This window comes from Oryctolagus cuniculus, chromosome 11, assembly GCF_964237555.1.
Source record: "Oryctolagus cuniculus chromosome 11, mOryCun1.1, whole genome shotgun sequence".
Taxonomy (NCBI): Eukaryota; Metazoa; Chordata; class Mammalia; order Lagomorpha; family Leporidae; genus Oryctolagus; species Oryctolagus cuniculus.
In genome coordinates this window covers 119,596-131,882 of record NC_091442.1, presented here as the reverse complement: position 1 = coordinate 131,882, position 12,287 = coordinate 119,596, and the positions used below count along the sequence as shown (strand labels likewise).

At 62.6% G+C, this 12,287-nt stretch overlaps 1 protein-coding gene across 2 annotated transcripts; it reads left to right on the top strand.

Annotated features, from left to right (window-relative positions):
* Nucleotides 1–1,491: 1,491 nt before the first annotated feature.
* Nucleotides 1,492–10,805, top strand: OPRL1 (opioid related nociceptin receptor 1). 2 transcript variants are annotated; one of them, XM_051829059.2, is made up of 5 exons: nt 1,492–1,735; nt 4,473–4,716; nt 4,952–5,194; nt 8,241–8,596; nt 8,678–10,805. In XM_051829059.2, the coding sequence occupies exons 3-5, from the start codon at nt 4,962–4,964 to the stop codon at nt 9,199–9,201; spliced, it is 1,113 nt and encodes a 370-aa protein (XP_051685019.1). In that variant the 5' UTR covers nt 1,492–1,735; nt 4,473–4,716; nt 4,952–4,961; the 3' UTR covers nt 9,202–10,805. The 2 variants fall into 2 exon arrangements, with proteins under 2 accessions (XP_051685019.1, XP_051685020.1); XM_051829060.2 differs by lacking the exons at nt 1,492–1,735; nt 4,473–4,716 and adding an exon at nt 5,517–5,613 and having other exon boundaries at nt 5,060–5,194.
* Nucleotides 10,806–12,287: the final 1,482 nt, after the last annotated feature.

The window sequence follows — 12,287 nt, the reverse complement described above, 5'->3', positions numbered from 1 at the left end:
CCCAGATCTGTGTTTTGCTGAACCCTTAATCTCTTAGTCTGGGGTCTTAGGTTTCTGTAATTCGTGTGTGTGTTTGTTAATCTCAGGATGTTATTTTGTGAGTCACTGTAGTTCACCGTCAGCTCATTAATTAGTTCTTCAACTTATTCCTGCATTAATCAATCATGGGCTCAGTGCACAGGTTGAGTTAGCTGGAATCAATGTGCTAAGTTGGTAATCTGTCTGCACATCTGTTGTTCCCGCAGTGAATCTGGAACTATCCGGAACTCTCGCCTCCACGCACAGCCACTGAGAACCACCCGGGTGGGCTTTCTGTCCTCAGCACCTGTGGGTGGGGCTGTGCTGCCTTAGCCTTCTCCAGTGGGAAGTGCTGCCTCTCCTCCAATCCAGCAGAGGGGCACAGTGCGACCAGGGCCTGACGCAGCGCATGTGTCACACAGGGGACGTGTGTGACATGAGAGCATGTGTGTGTCCAACCACGCCACAGGCAGGCAAAACAAAACACGAAGGGCACCAGGGGCAGCCAGGACAGCCTGGATGACCTGAAGGCAGCACTGAGCACAGGGTGCACCTGCTGAGTGCGGCTGGGCTTCGGCCAGACTCTGATGACCCCCATGCCTGCTGACAGAGAAGGTGGGGCCTCTGGGGAGTGACCATCGACTCGGCTGCTGAGTGGCCAAATCACAGCGGCCCTCGCAGGAGAGCCCACAGAAGCGACTGCTCCCTCCACGCGGGGCGACCTGCTCACCAGGCGTCCCGGCACCCTGTCAGATGCTGGGTCAATAGGGCCCCCAGTCTTGGCCTGTGACCTTCCAAATCCTAGGCAGAAAAACCCTCTTCCTCCCTAAGGGGCTGCTCTCCAGGACTTTAGTTCAAGTAGCACAAGGCCGGCGCCACGGCTCACTAGGCTAATCCTCCGCCTTGCGGCGCCGGCACACCGGGTTCTAGTCCCGGTCGGGGCGCCGGATTCTGTCCCGGTTGCCCCTCTTCCAGGCCAGCCCTCTGCTGTGGCCAGGGAGTGCAGTGGAGGATGGCCCAGGTGCTTGGGCCCTGCACCCCATGGGAGACCAGGAAAAGCACCTGGCTCCTGGCTCCTGCCATCGGATCAGCGCGGTGCGCCGGCCACAGCGTGCCGGCCGTGGCGGCCATTGGAGGGTGAACCAACGGCAAAGGAAGACCTTTCTCTCTGTCTCTCTCTCTCACTGTCCACTCTGCCTGTCAAAAAAAAAAAATAGTTCAAGTAGCACAAAGCTGGCCAGTAGGTATCTGAGCGAGAGCCACACCCCCAGGCAGAAGCAAACGCACCTCCCTCTCCCAGAACATTCTGTCACTGTTAGAAATGAGCCTGTGTGGGGGAGGGGCCTGCGGAGCACAGCACCTGCAGAAGCCCCCCTTGGAAGCAGCCCAGGACTCACAAAGTCCTGCCCAGACCCGGGTAACTTCCAGGTGGTCTCAGCCCTCCCACCAAGGGAAGCTCCCAGGAGCACACTGAGCAGTAAAACCATCTCAGCCTTCCTCCGAGGCAGGCACCCGAGGAGGCCTCTCTGCCCTGCGGGGGCTCCCCCGTCTGACAGCACTGAGCACTGATACGGGGAAGAATTGCTCCTGATTCACACTCACTCCTTTGTCCTGGAGGAAGAGGGAGAGGGAAAGGAGAAACGCTGGCCCTCCATGACTGAGCAGGGACTGCACGCCTGGCACTCAGCTCTCTGCTGAGCCACCACCTGGCCTGCAGGTGCGTCCTCTCCATTCAACCGAGTCACCTTCCTTTCCCCAGTCTGCGTGGCCCGGCTCTCTCTCGGATTCTGTCCCATCCGTTCTGACGGATGCCCTCCCCCGTTCAACCTCGCTACCTTGCCTATCACTGTTCTCCGTGGTGAAGAACCTCCACCTGTCACCATGTCACACTTAACCATGTGGGGCACACTTGGCTCTGCCTCCGATTCTGGCCTCCTGCTGATGCAGCTTGGGAGAGAGCAGGTGACGGCCCAAGTGCTTGCCACTCATGTGGGGAACCAAGAGGGAGTTCTTGGCTCCTGGTTTTGGCCTGGCCCAGCACTGGCTGTTTTGGGTGTTTGGGGAGTGAACTAGTGGACGGAACGTATCTCTCTCACCTCGGTGTTTCCATCAGCCCTTGGAAGCCACACGCCCTGCTGAGACAGCTAGGAGACACCCTCCTGGTGGGCCTCAGCTGCACAGAGAGTGGCAGGGAGTGAGGACTGGACACCCTGGCTGTGGGAGCCAGGCAAGCACTGGGCCTCGGGGACCTTGCTGGGAACCAGGGGGGAAGAGGGGCCTGTTTCTCAATCCTACAAAAACGAGGATTTGCAGGTCCCTTCTCCACGGGCTGCTGCTCATCCCGTGACCCCCACCCAATTGTCCCCTGGCCTGGACCCTCAGGAGCCAGGAGGAGTCATTGTTGAGGAGCAGAGCAGAGCCCCAGCCTGGGCTCCTGAGAATCCAGGGAGGCTGCTAGGAGGAGGCGGCCCCTGGGGGGCTCCCCACAGCCCTCCCCGCCTCTTCAAGGAGTCCCCACGCTGTGCACAGGCTGAGGGGCTGTGGGGATGGAGTGCAGGTTCAGAACTCCCCAAAACAATGAACAGTCAGCAGCCCTGTGACCCCTGCACTGCAGGGCCCTAGCTGACCATGCGTTCTTGAATTTGACAGCACCTTGTAGGGGCCGGGTAGTGCCTCCTCCTGGCTTCTGCTGGGGTCTCTGCTGAGACCAGGACCCCCCCACCCCAACACAGCCGGGCAGACAAGTCACCACTGACTCACGGCTCCGGCTGGGTGGGTGGTGGCTGCTGGGCTCCCAGGGCTGGCGCTGGGACTTGAGCTGGCTGGGCTGGGGACACCAGCATCACCCTGGGACCCGCGTGTCCTGTGGTTGGAAATGGGACAAGGCCGCACGGCACAGAACACAGGAGGGGGCACATTCTGCAATTGGAGACAGTTCTGAAGTGGGGGTGCTGAGGCAGAGCCCTGGACCCTGCAGGGCCCACAGAGGGAGCTGGGCCCAGGAAGTAGCCCCGGCCACTGCTGCACCTGGAGGTCTGGGAAAGGCAGCCCCGGGTGTGGCTGGTGGGCAGCTGCCTGGGCCGGAGGGACCAGGGTTATGTGCGGAGGAGCCTGGTCCTCCCTTTCTCTGCCTCCCACCCCTCTCAGCACACCCCCTCTTCTCCAATGGGCTCTTCACAGAGCCCAGCAGTGGCCTCCCTGGGCGGGGTTCTGACTGGGAGGAAGGCACAGGCAGTCGGGGGAAGGGCTGCAGGAGTCTGAGCCGCCTGGGCCTGCCTCCCTTGGACTCCCACAGTCAGTGGGTTCCACTGTGCGTGGTCGGAGGGCTTCGGTCAGCGTCTGCCTTTGCCCAAACATGCCAGTCACTCTCGGTCTGCCATGTGCCTGGTGCACCTTGTTGTGAGTTTGCACGTGTGTGGCCCTGTGTTCACGCCTCCCTGTGAATGTGCATTCCTGAGCTTTCGTGTGTCCCCTGATTGCACACAGGTGACCCCGAGTTTCAGCTGCGGTGAAGTGCGGAGGTGAGAAGGAGATGGGGGCAGCTCGGGACACTCGAGTCCTGGGGCGTCCGTCCGCTCTCGCTTCTCCTGAGTCACCAGGTATCCTAGCGACGCGGCTTCCAGTTGCCTAGCAACCAGGTCCCATCCTGGAGAAGGATGCTGTGAGCTGGGTCTCTCTGGGTGGGGAGGGGTCTGACCCACCTTCAAAGCCCAGGCAGAGAGGACAGACATGTGACGGGGGGCTGGCCACCCAGCTGCGCCGTCACCCATGCAGCCTTGACCGTAGCTGTTCCTTTGATTGGACTGTGCACATGGCCGTGGGAGCTGATCAGTTGTGTGAGACATCTGTGGGACCTCCAGTGACAACCAGACCCAGGCTCCACCCTGTCTGAGGCAGGTCGCTCCTGTGCGGGAGGGCAGCATGGGTGGCATGGCCAGGTGCAGGGGGTATTCTGCAGCTTGGGCTTGTGATGGGATTAGCTGGCCGTAGGCACAGAGGCACACAGTGGGCACGGTGCCAGCATCCTGGACCCAGGCATCCTGCTGTTTGCCAGGCTCTGGAACGCTGAGGCCTGGCCAGGCTGAGGGCCCAAAGAGTCTGCTGTGAGCACAGAATGACAATTAAGGCACGTTGGGGCCTCCGCCTGCCCTGTCTTTGTGTGCGAGATGCCACACACAGCTGTGTGCCTTTTCCATTTCCCTGTGAGTCCTGTCCCATGTGTGTCCTATGCATGTGTCCTGTGCACGTCTGTCCCGGGTCCCGTGCGTGTCTGTCCTGTGTTTGTGCTGTGTCTTGTCTCTGGCTCTATGGACCTGTTGATGTCTCTGCCCTGCGATCCGCCTGGGATCTGTGGGTTTGAGCCTCATTGTTCATCTCCTTATGGCCTGGCCCTGTGTCTCTCCCTGTCCTTGGGGGCCCAGGTGACCCACTTTCCCTGTGGCCCCCTCCTCCAGCCTGCGAAGCCCCGCCCCCTCTGGAGCTGCAGCCTCCTCCCCCTCCCCCGCTCCTGGCTGCCGCACTCCTTGCTGCGTCGCTGGCGCCTGGCGTCTGCGGAGAAGGAGCAGCCGCCACAGCCTCACCCGGAGCCTACCAGGCCGGCACGCGAGGAGGGGCCCCTTCACCCTCTCTGCACCTGCCCCGGCTGCCCGGAGCCACAGGCCGGGGTCTCCGTTCCCAGCTCCCGAGGAGGTTGCGGAGGTGAGAGCTTGAGTCGCCGGAGCTGGCAGCCTCTCGGACAGTGGGGGAGCGAGAGCGTGAGCAGCCTGTGTCCTGTGTGCGCGTGTGTGTGCACATGTGAGTACACGGGCAGCTGCGTGTCTGGGCACGTGTCCTGGTGTGAGAATGCATGTGCGTCCCTGCGTGTGCACGCGTGTGTGCCCGTGTGTCCTGGGTGGTGCTTGCTGGGAGTCACGCGTCCTGTGCCCTGGCCCAGGTGCTGAGAGATGGAGTCCCTGTTCCCTGCTCCGTTCTGGGAGGAGCTGTACGGCAGCCACCTTCAGGGCAACCTGTCTCTCCTGAGCCCCAACCACAGCCTGCCGCCCCCCCACCTGCTGCTCAACTCCAGCCACGGAGCCTTCCTGCCCCTGGGGCTCAAGGCCACCATCGTAGGGCTCTACCTGGCTGTGTGCGTCGGGGGCCTGCTGGGAAACTGCCTCGTCATGTACGTCATCCTCAGGTAGGCTGGGCGCGGGCCTCAGAGCTGCGGGGGAGGGGGGCTGCTCCCCAGGCCCCTCACAGCTGCAGGGGAGGCAGGGGCTGTTCTGGAAGGGCCCAGCATGAGCAGGTGCCGATTTCTGTCCCCCCGCCTTTGAGTTGTGCCTTGTCCAGGGTGGTGGGGTCGATGCTGAGACCCTGGCTATCAACTCTTTGGGTAGGCCCCTGCCACGGGCAGAGGGCAGAGCAGGGGCCTTCCCTGCCCTTGCTGGTCTGTCCTGGGAGGGCCACGGCCAGGCTCTGTGCCACGGAATGCCGTGGTGACCCATGAGACCCTCCTGCAGGTCCACCCAGGGGGCACGGGGGCCGTGTCGCCCTGCCCATGATCTGCTCAGAGAACGAGAAGCTCTTGAGGACCGTGAAGAAGCCAGCTGGTGCCAGGTCTTTGGGGGTGGGGGGCTGGGGTGGCATTGGGGCAGTGTGGGGAGCTGTGCCAGGATGTGCAAGGAGACTTACACATGGAGAGTGCTCTGGGCAAAAGGCAGAGAGGACTCGGGCCCTGGGCCTGTCCAGGTGAGGGGTGGAAGAGAGCTGGAGGCAGCGGGTGGGGTTCGAGTACCAGGCTGGGAGCACTTTGCGTGGCAGGCAGTGGGGAGCTGTGGGTGGCTCCTGGGCAAGAAGGTGATTTGGCTGGGGTGATCTTACCGTTCCCAGAGTGTCCCTTGATCCAGAGAGAGGGGATGGTCCCTCTGCCTACCCTGGGCCCCCAGCAGGGTGTCAGGGTGGGAACCTTGGCGGAGGCAGGACAGGGCAGTGGGGGTACCCAGGCCTCACCTCCCCCACCTGTCCCATGTGTCCCTGAGAAAACCATGTTTTCCTTGTCTGGAAAGTCAGGAAGAGAGACCACATGGCCACATGTGTGTGCTTGTGTATGTGTGTGCATGTGTGCACGTGTGTGGTGTCCCTCCCAGGGCTGACACTCAGGGCCGACTGTGCTGTGATCCACTTGCCCCCCGTGGCTGCCGTCTGCGGCTGGCTCAGACAGGTAGCAGCCTTGCTGACCACTGCTTGTGTCAGCCCTGGGTTGTTAACCCTCTCAGAGCCACTCCTGGACTTGAACAGACAGGGACTGTCCTCCTGCCGGCCAGGGTCCCCAGCTGTACACGGCTCCAGAGGCCATGTGACCTAGTGGACGGGGGCGGCTGCCCAGGAGTGGAGACGCCCGTTCCCATCCCTGCCCGACTTCTAACCAGTTCTGTCTCAGGAGAGCGGCCTGGACACTCGGGGTCCCAGCTCCCCCTCCCCAGAGTGGGGACTAAGATAGCGTTTTGTGTCTTTTTTTTTTTTTTTTGACAGGCAGAGTGGACAGTGAGAGAGAGAGACAGAGGTCTTCCTTTTGCCGTTGGTTCACTCTCCAATGGCCGCCGCGGCCGGCGCGCTGTGGCCGGCGCACCGCGCTGATCCGATGGCAAGAGCCAGGAGCCAGGTGCTTCTCCTGGTCTCCCATGGGGTGCAGGGCCCAAGCACCTGGGCCATCCTCCACTGCACTCCCTGGCCACAGCAGAGAGCTGGCCTGGAAGAGGGGCAACCGGGACAGAATCCGGCGCCCCGACCGGGACTAGAACCCGGTGTGCCGGCGCCGCAGGCGGAGGATTAGCCTAGTGAGCCGCGGCTCCAGAGCGTTTTGTGTCTTAAGTGAGGTAAAACCCGCGTGAAGAGCCTGACAAGGATCTGCCATTGTCAGTGTCTTGTCTGTTGTTGAGCTGTAATTCAAGCCTCTTCTGCTTGTTCTGAGTCTGTCCAAGAGGCAGAATTGAACCTCACACTTCCCACCTGGTACCTCTGCAGCTAAACTGATACAGAATATTACCATCTCTGGTGTTGCTGTCACCACCACCACCACCACCACCACCATCACCACCATCACCACCATCATCACTATCACCACCACCATCACCACCACCACCACCATCACCACCACCACCATCACTATCACCACCACCATCACCACCATCATCACCACCATCACCACCATTACCATCACCACCATCACCACCACCACCACCACCACCATCACCATCACCACCATCATCACCATCACCATCACCATCACCACCACCACCATCATCACCACCATCATCACCATCACCACCACCACCATCATCACCATCACCATCATCACTATTACCACCACCACCACCATCACCACCATCACCACCACCATCACCACCATCATCACCATCACCACCACCACCATCATCACCATCACCACCACCATCATCACTATCACCACCACCACCATCATCACCACCACCATCATCACCATCACCACCACCACCATCATCACCATCACCACCACCACCATCATCACCATCACCATCATCACTATTACCACCACCACCACCATCACCACCATCACCACCACCATCACCACCATCATCACTATCACCACCACCACCACCATCACCACCACCATCATCACCACCATCATCACCACCATCACCACCACCACCACCATCACCACCATCATCACCATCACCACCACCATCACCACCATCATCACCATCACCATCCCCACCATCACCATCACCACCATTAATTTATTCTACCAATATTTATTATCCACAACTTTCCCAGCCCTGTTCCAGGTGCTTGGCTAGAGTCACCCATCCCATCCCCGTCACCATTTCCTGTCCTGGCACGTGCTGTTATGGTCTCTAGGGCACTAGGAACCTCTGCAAGTCGCAGGGCAAGGCTCTGAGTCCATGGGTGGCCTGGAGGGGACTTGCCCATGAGGAGGACGGGTTCTTCACCTTCTCGTTCCCGCTGCCTTCGTGCAGCCTCAGCCGTGTGTCCTGAAGCCTCCAGCTCTTCCAAAGCAGACATCTTGGGGCCCTGGTGTCCAGCAGGAGCCCTGGTGGGATTTGTTGGGGTGCTTGCCCCAGCCCCCACCCTGCGACGCTGCTTCGTGGGTTAGGTCCAGCAGCCTGCCTGATGCGGAGGGGCGGTGCACACAGGCTCGGTCAGGGTGACCCCGCGAAGCCTGACTTGCTGCTGTCCTCTTGCAGACACACCAAGATGAAGACGGCCACCAACATCTACATCTTCAACTTGGCCTTGGCCGACACGCTGGTCCTGCTGACCCTGCCTTTCCAGGGCACCGATGTCCTGCTGGGCTTCTGGCCATTCGGGAACGCCCTGTGCAAGGCCGTGATTGCCATCGACTACTACAACATGTTCACCAGCACCTTCACCCTGACGGCCATGAGTGTGGACCGCTACGTGGCCATCTGCCACCCGATCCGCGCCCTGGACGTCCGCACTTCCAGTAAGGCCCAGGCCGTGAACGTGGCCATCTGGGCCCTGGCCTCTGTGGTTGGCGTTCCGGTTGCCATCATGGGCTCGGCACAGGTCGAGGATGAAGGTCAGTGGGGTGGCCCCTCCCTCTAGCTCCACAGGGCTCCTGGTGGGTGGCGGCTCCTCTGACCCTGTTTCCTGCCTGCAGAGATCGAGTGCCTGGTGGAGATCCCCACCCCCCAGGACTACTGGGGCCCGGTGTTTGCCGTCTGCATCTTCCTCTTCTCCTTCATCATCCCCGTGCTCATCATCTCCGTCTGCTACAGCCTCATGATCCGGCGGCTCCGCGGTGTCCGCCTGCTCTCAGGCTCGCGCGAGAAGGACCGGAACCTGCGGCGCATCACGCGGCTGGTACTGGTGGTGGTGGCCGTGTTCGTGGGCTGCTGGACGCCCGTGCAGGTCTTCGTGCTGGTGCAGGGGCTGGGCGTCCAGCCGGGCAGTGAGACAGCCGTGGCCGTGCTGCGCTTCTGCACGGCTCTGGGCTACGTCAACAGCTGCCTCAACCCCATCCTCTACGCCTTCCTGGACGAGAACTTCAAGGCCTGCTTCCGCAGGTTCTGCTGCGCGTCCGCCCTGCGCCGGGAGATGCAGGTGTCGGACCGTGTGCGCAGCATCGCCAAGGACGTGGCCCTCGCCTGCAAGACCTCGGAGACAGTGCCGCGGCCCGCATGACTAGGCGTGGACCTGCCCATGGTGCCCGTCAGCCCCCAGAGCCCGTCCACACCCAACACGGAGCTCACGCAGGTCACTGCTCTCTAGGCTGACCCCCGAGCCCTGCGTGTCTGCAGCCTCGGGTGGGCTTTGCCTTTGGCCCAGGCTTGCTTGGTCCAGGACCTGGTGACATCATGGGACGGGTCAGAGCATGAGGCTGCCTCCATGGCCTCCACCAGACTGAGCCGCTCTCCTGGTGCTGGGCTGCGGCACTTGAGACTGCCCACACCAGACAGGGGCCCACGCGCACCTTCCCGGCTACGTGTCCCTCATCCTCGGCCTCTGCCCTGCAGAGTCAACTGCGTGCGTGCACTGGGCACACGCCTGGAGGTGGGACAGCAGCTTCACAGTCGTGTGCACCCTGTGTGTCGAGTGATGTCTGCATTGCCTTCAGCCTTGTGGCCACTGGACCGGCTTGGTGCTGCCCAGGGAGAGCAGTGGGCAGCGCTTCTCTGAGCTCGGAGCCACCACCGGGAGCACCTGCCTGTTCTGCCTGCGCCTGTGGCACCAGGGACCCTCGGGGTGTCCAGGCGGGCTGTTAGCCTCGGTGAGGGGCCTTGCGTGCTGGGCAGGCCACAGCGTGGACTTGCTCTTGCCTCAGTGCAGCTGCCACCGTGCATCCATGACTGTGGCTCGGCTCAGGGCTGCACGCCTGCCTGCCTCCAGGAGACCGGCAGGGGCCCTGGCCCTCGGGCTTCTCAGTGAGCCTGCTCCTGCAGAAGGGAGCCGAGCCCTCGTTCCACATCTGCCTGCTTTTCAGTGTGTGAGAAGGGGCTCAGGAGGAAGGTGCCGCGGGAGCACGTGGCCTGCTCTGCCCGCAAGGCAGAGACCCGTGTGCTGGTATCAGCGTCTGGTGCAGGGCAGGAGAACAGGCTCTCCCTGGGGTTCTCCCTCACCCAGTCTCTCTGTTGCTTACAGTCAGAGAACAGCGGCTCTGCATCTGGAAAGAGGTCCCGGGGCCTTGGAACCAGGGCGGATGGACTGTATTCTACTCTGTCCCTCGAGACTGCTTAGTCCACAGACCTCGGGGTGTCTGGGCAAGGCCTGAGCTTGCCGTTGCCAGCTGGCGGGTTGGCATCCCGTGGGGAGCCACGGCGAGGGGTGGGGCTTGGGCAGGCACTGTCTGGGCTGCGGGATGTTTGGGGGTGGGGGCCCCAGTCCCTTGGAGAGCAGCCTGCTGTGGTCTGCAGGAGGAAGCTGCAGGCCAGAGACTTCGCAAAGGCTTCTCTGTAGAACTGTGGAAACACTGGGAGCCTTGGAAAGACTCTGATATTCTACGGAGACCCTGGCCAGGTGGCCTCGGGCACCTGCGGAGCCCAGGTGCGGATCCTGGACTGGCTCCTCCTGCCTCGGGGGTCCTGCTCACAACAGCTGCTCCCGGGAGGATGGAAGCTGCCCAGCGCAGTGTTTTCTTGCCGAAGCTGAAAAGTGTCCGAGTCTGCGCTGGCGTCACGTGCATCTTCCTGTATTTTGCATGCAACAAGTACCGCTTCCCATGCCTGCGGCCGACCCTGCACCTGCCTCGGGTGCTGAGGGAGGTTCCCTAATAAACCACGGCTCGCTGACCCGCTGTGCTTTCAACAGGTGTTTCTGACAGTCACATGGGGACTGGACAGGGGAGTAACTTTCCTGGGAGGGGACTGGGGTCCCGCCCAGTGCGCCCTTGAAGCTGCCCTTGGGGTAGGGTCCCGGGGAGGCCCAGCTTCGGGGGAGGGGAAACCAGCTATGCTGAGTCATAGCCACTCTTTTTTCTCCCTGAGCAGCGATTCCGCGCCTCTCTCCTTCCCCAGGTGCCGCCCCCTGCTGAGCCCCAGGGTCTTCTGCATCCTCTTCGGCCCTGGGGGGGCCCCGACCCCCTTCTTGGAGCAGACCTGAGGGAGGGGAGCTTTGTGAACAGTGAACATGGTGACCGCCTGGGTGATCTCCTGGGGCCCCCGTGTGGCAGGCAGATGATCTTGTCACCGGACCCGTGACGAGGCTGTGATGAGTCCCCTGTCGAGGCTGAAGTCCGAGATCGGGGTGCTGGTACAGTGGGGCTCTGCCGAGCCCTGTCTTCTTGCCGGGTCCTCACGTGAAGCTCAGAGCCGCCTCTTGTGAGGACGCTGGCCCTCACTCCAGCTGCTGGCGTGCTGGGGGCTGGATGCAAACATCTGTGGCCGACGTGTTGCTTTTGAGACCAAAATTCAGCATCAGGGGAAATCGGGAGGGAGGCCCCAAGCAGCCGGGGGTTCACGTGTGAGGCCCTGGGCTGCTGACCGTGTCACCACCTGGGAGCCCAGGGCCGCCACCCACAGCTTGTGTCCACCAGAAGGCTGGCCAGGCAGGGGTAGGGACGTTGGAGGCAGGGCCCTGGCTCCCAGGATGTCCCATATGGGCTGCCCCCACGCCCCTGCCCCCACGCTCTGCGTCCCCATGCTCCACGCCCCCACACTGCGCCCCAGTCTCCCTGCACCCCTGCCCCCATGCCCCACACCCCTACTTGCCCACACCCTAGCCTCCCTGTACCCCTGCCCCCACGCCCTGCGCCCATACCCATCTGCACCCCAGACTCTCTGAACCCCTGCTGCCATGCTCCACACCCCCACGCCCCTGTCCCCACACCCCTGTCCCCACACTCCTGCCCCCATGCTCCATGCCCACACCCACCCGCACCCCAGCCTCCCTGTACCCTGCCCCCCCGCCCCGCACCCCAGCCTCCATGCACCCCGCCCCGCACCCCAGCCTCCCTGTACCCTGCCCCCCGTCCCGCACCCCAGCCTCCCTGTACCCCGCCCCCCCGCCCCACATCCCAGCCTCCCTGCACCCCGCTCCCCGCCCCACACCCCAGCCTCCCTGCACCCCGCCCCGCACCCCAGCCTCCCTGTACCCTGCCCCCCCGCCCCATACCCCAGCCTCCCTGCACCCCGCTCCCCGCCCCACACCCCAGCCTCCCTGTACCCTGCCCCTGCCCACCGCTGCACCTGCTGAAACCTGGTTCCTCTGAGCCTTGGTTTTCGCCTCTGTGTAGAGGAGACTGCTGAGCCCTCCTGGCTCTGGCAGGGCCCGGG

Bases quoted from the DNA above. Each gene is read 5' to 3' on its own strand.
- OPRL1 (XM_051829059.2), top strand. From the start codon at position 4,962: ATGGAGTCCCTGTTCCCTGCTCCGTTCTGGGAGGAGCTGTACGGCAGC. The intron at 5,195-8,240 runs GTAGGCTGGGCG...GTCCTCTTGCAG, and splicing joins GTCATGTACGTCATCCTCAG to ACACACCAAGATGAAGACGG. The intron at 8,597-8,677 runs GTCAGTGGGGTG...TCCTGCCTGCAG, and splicing joins GGCACAGGTCGAGGATGAAG to AGATCGAGTGCCTGGTGGAG.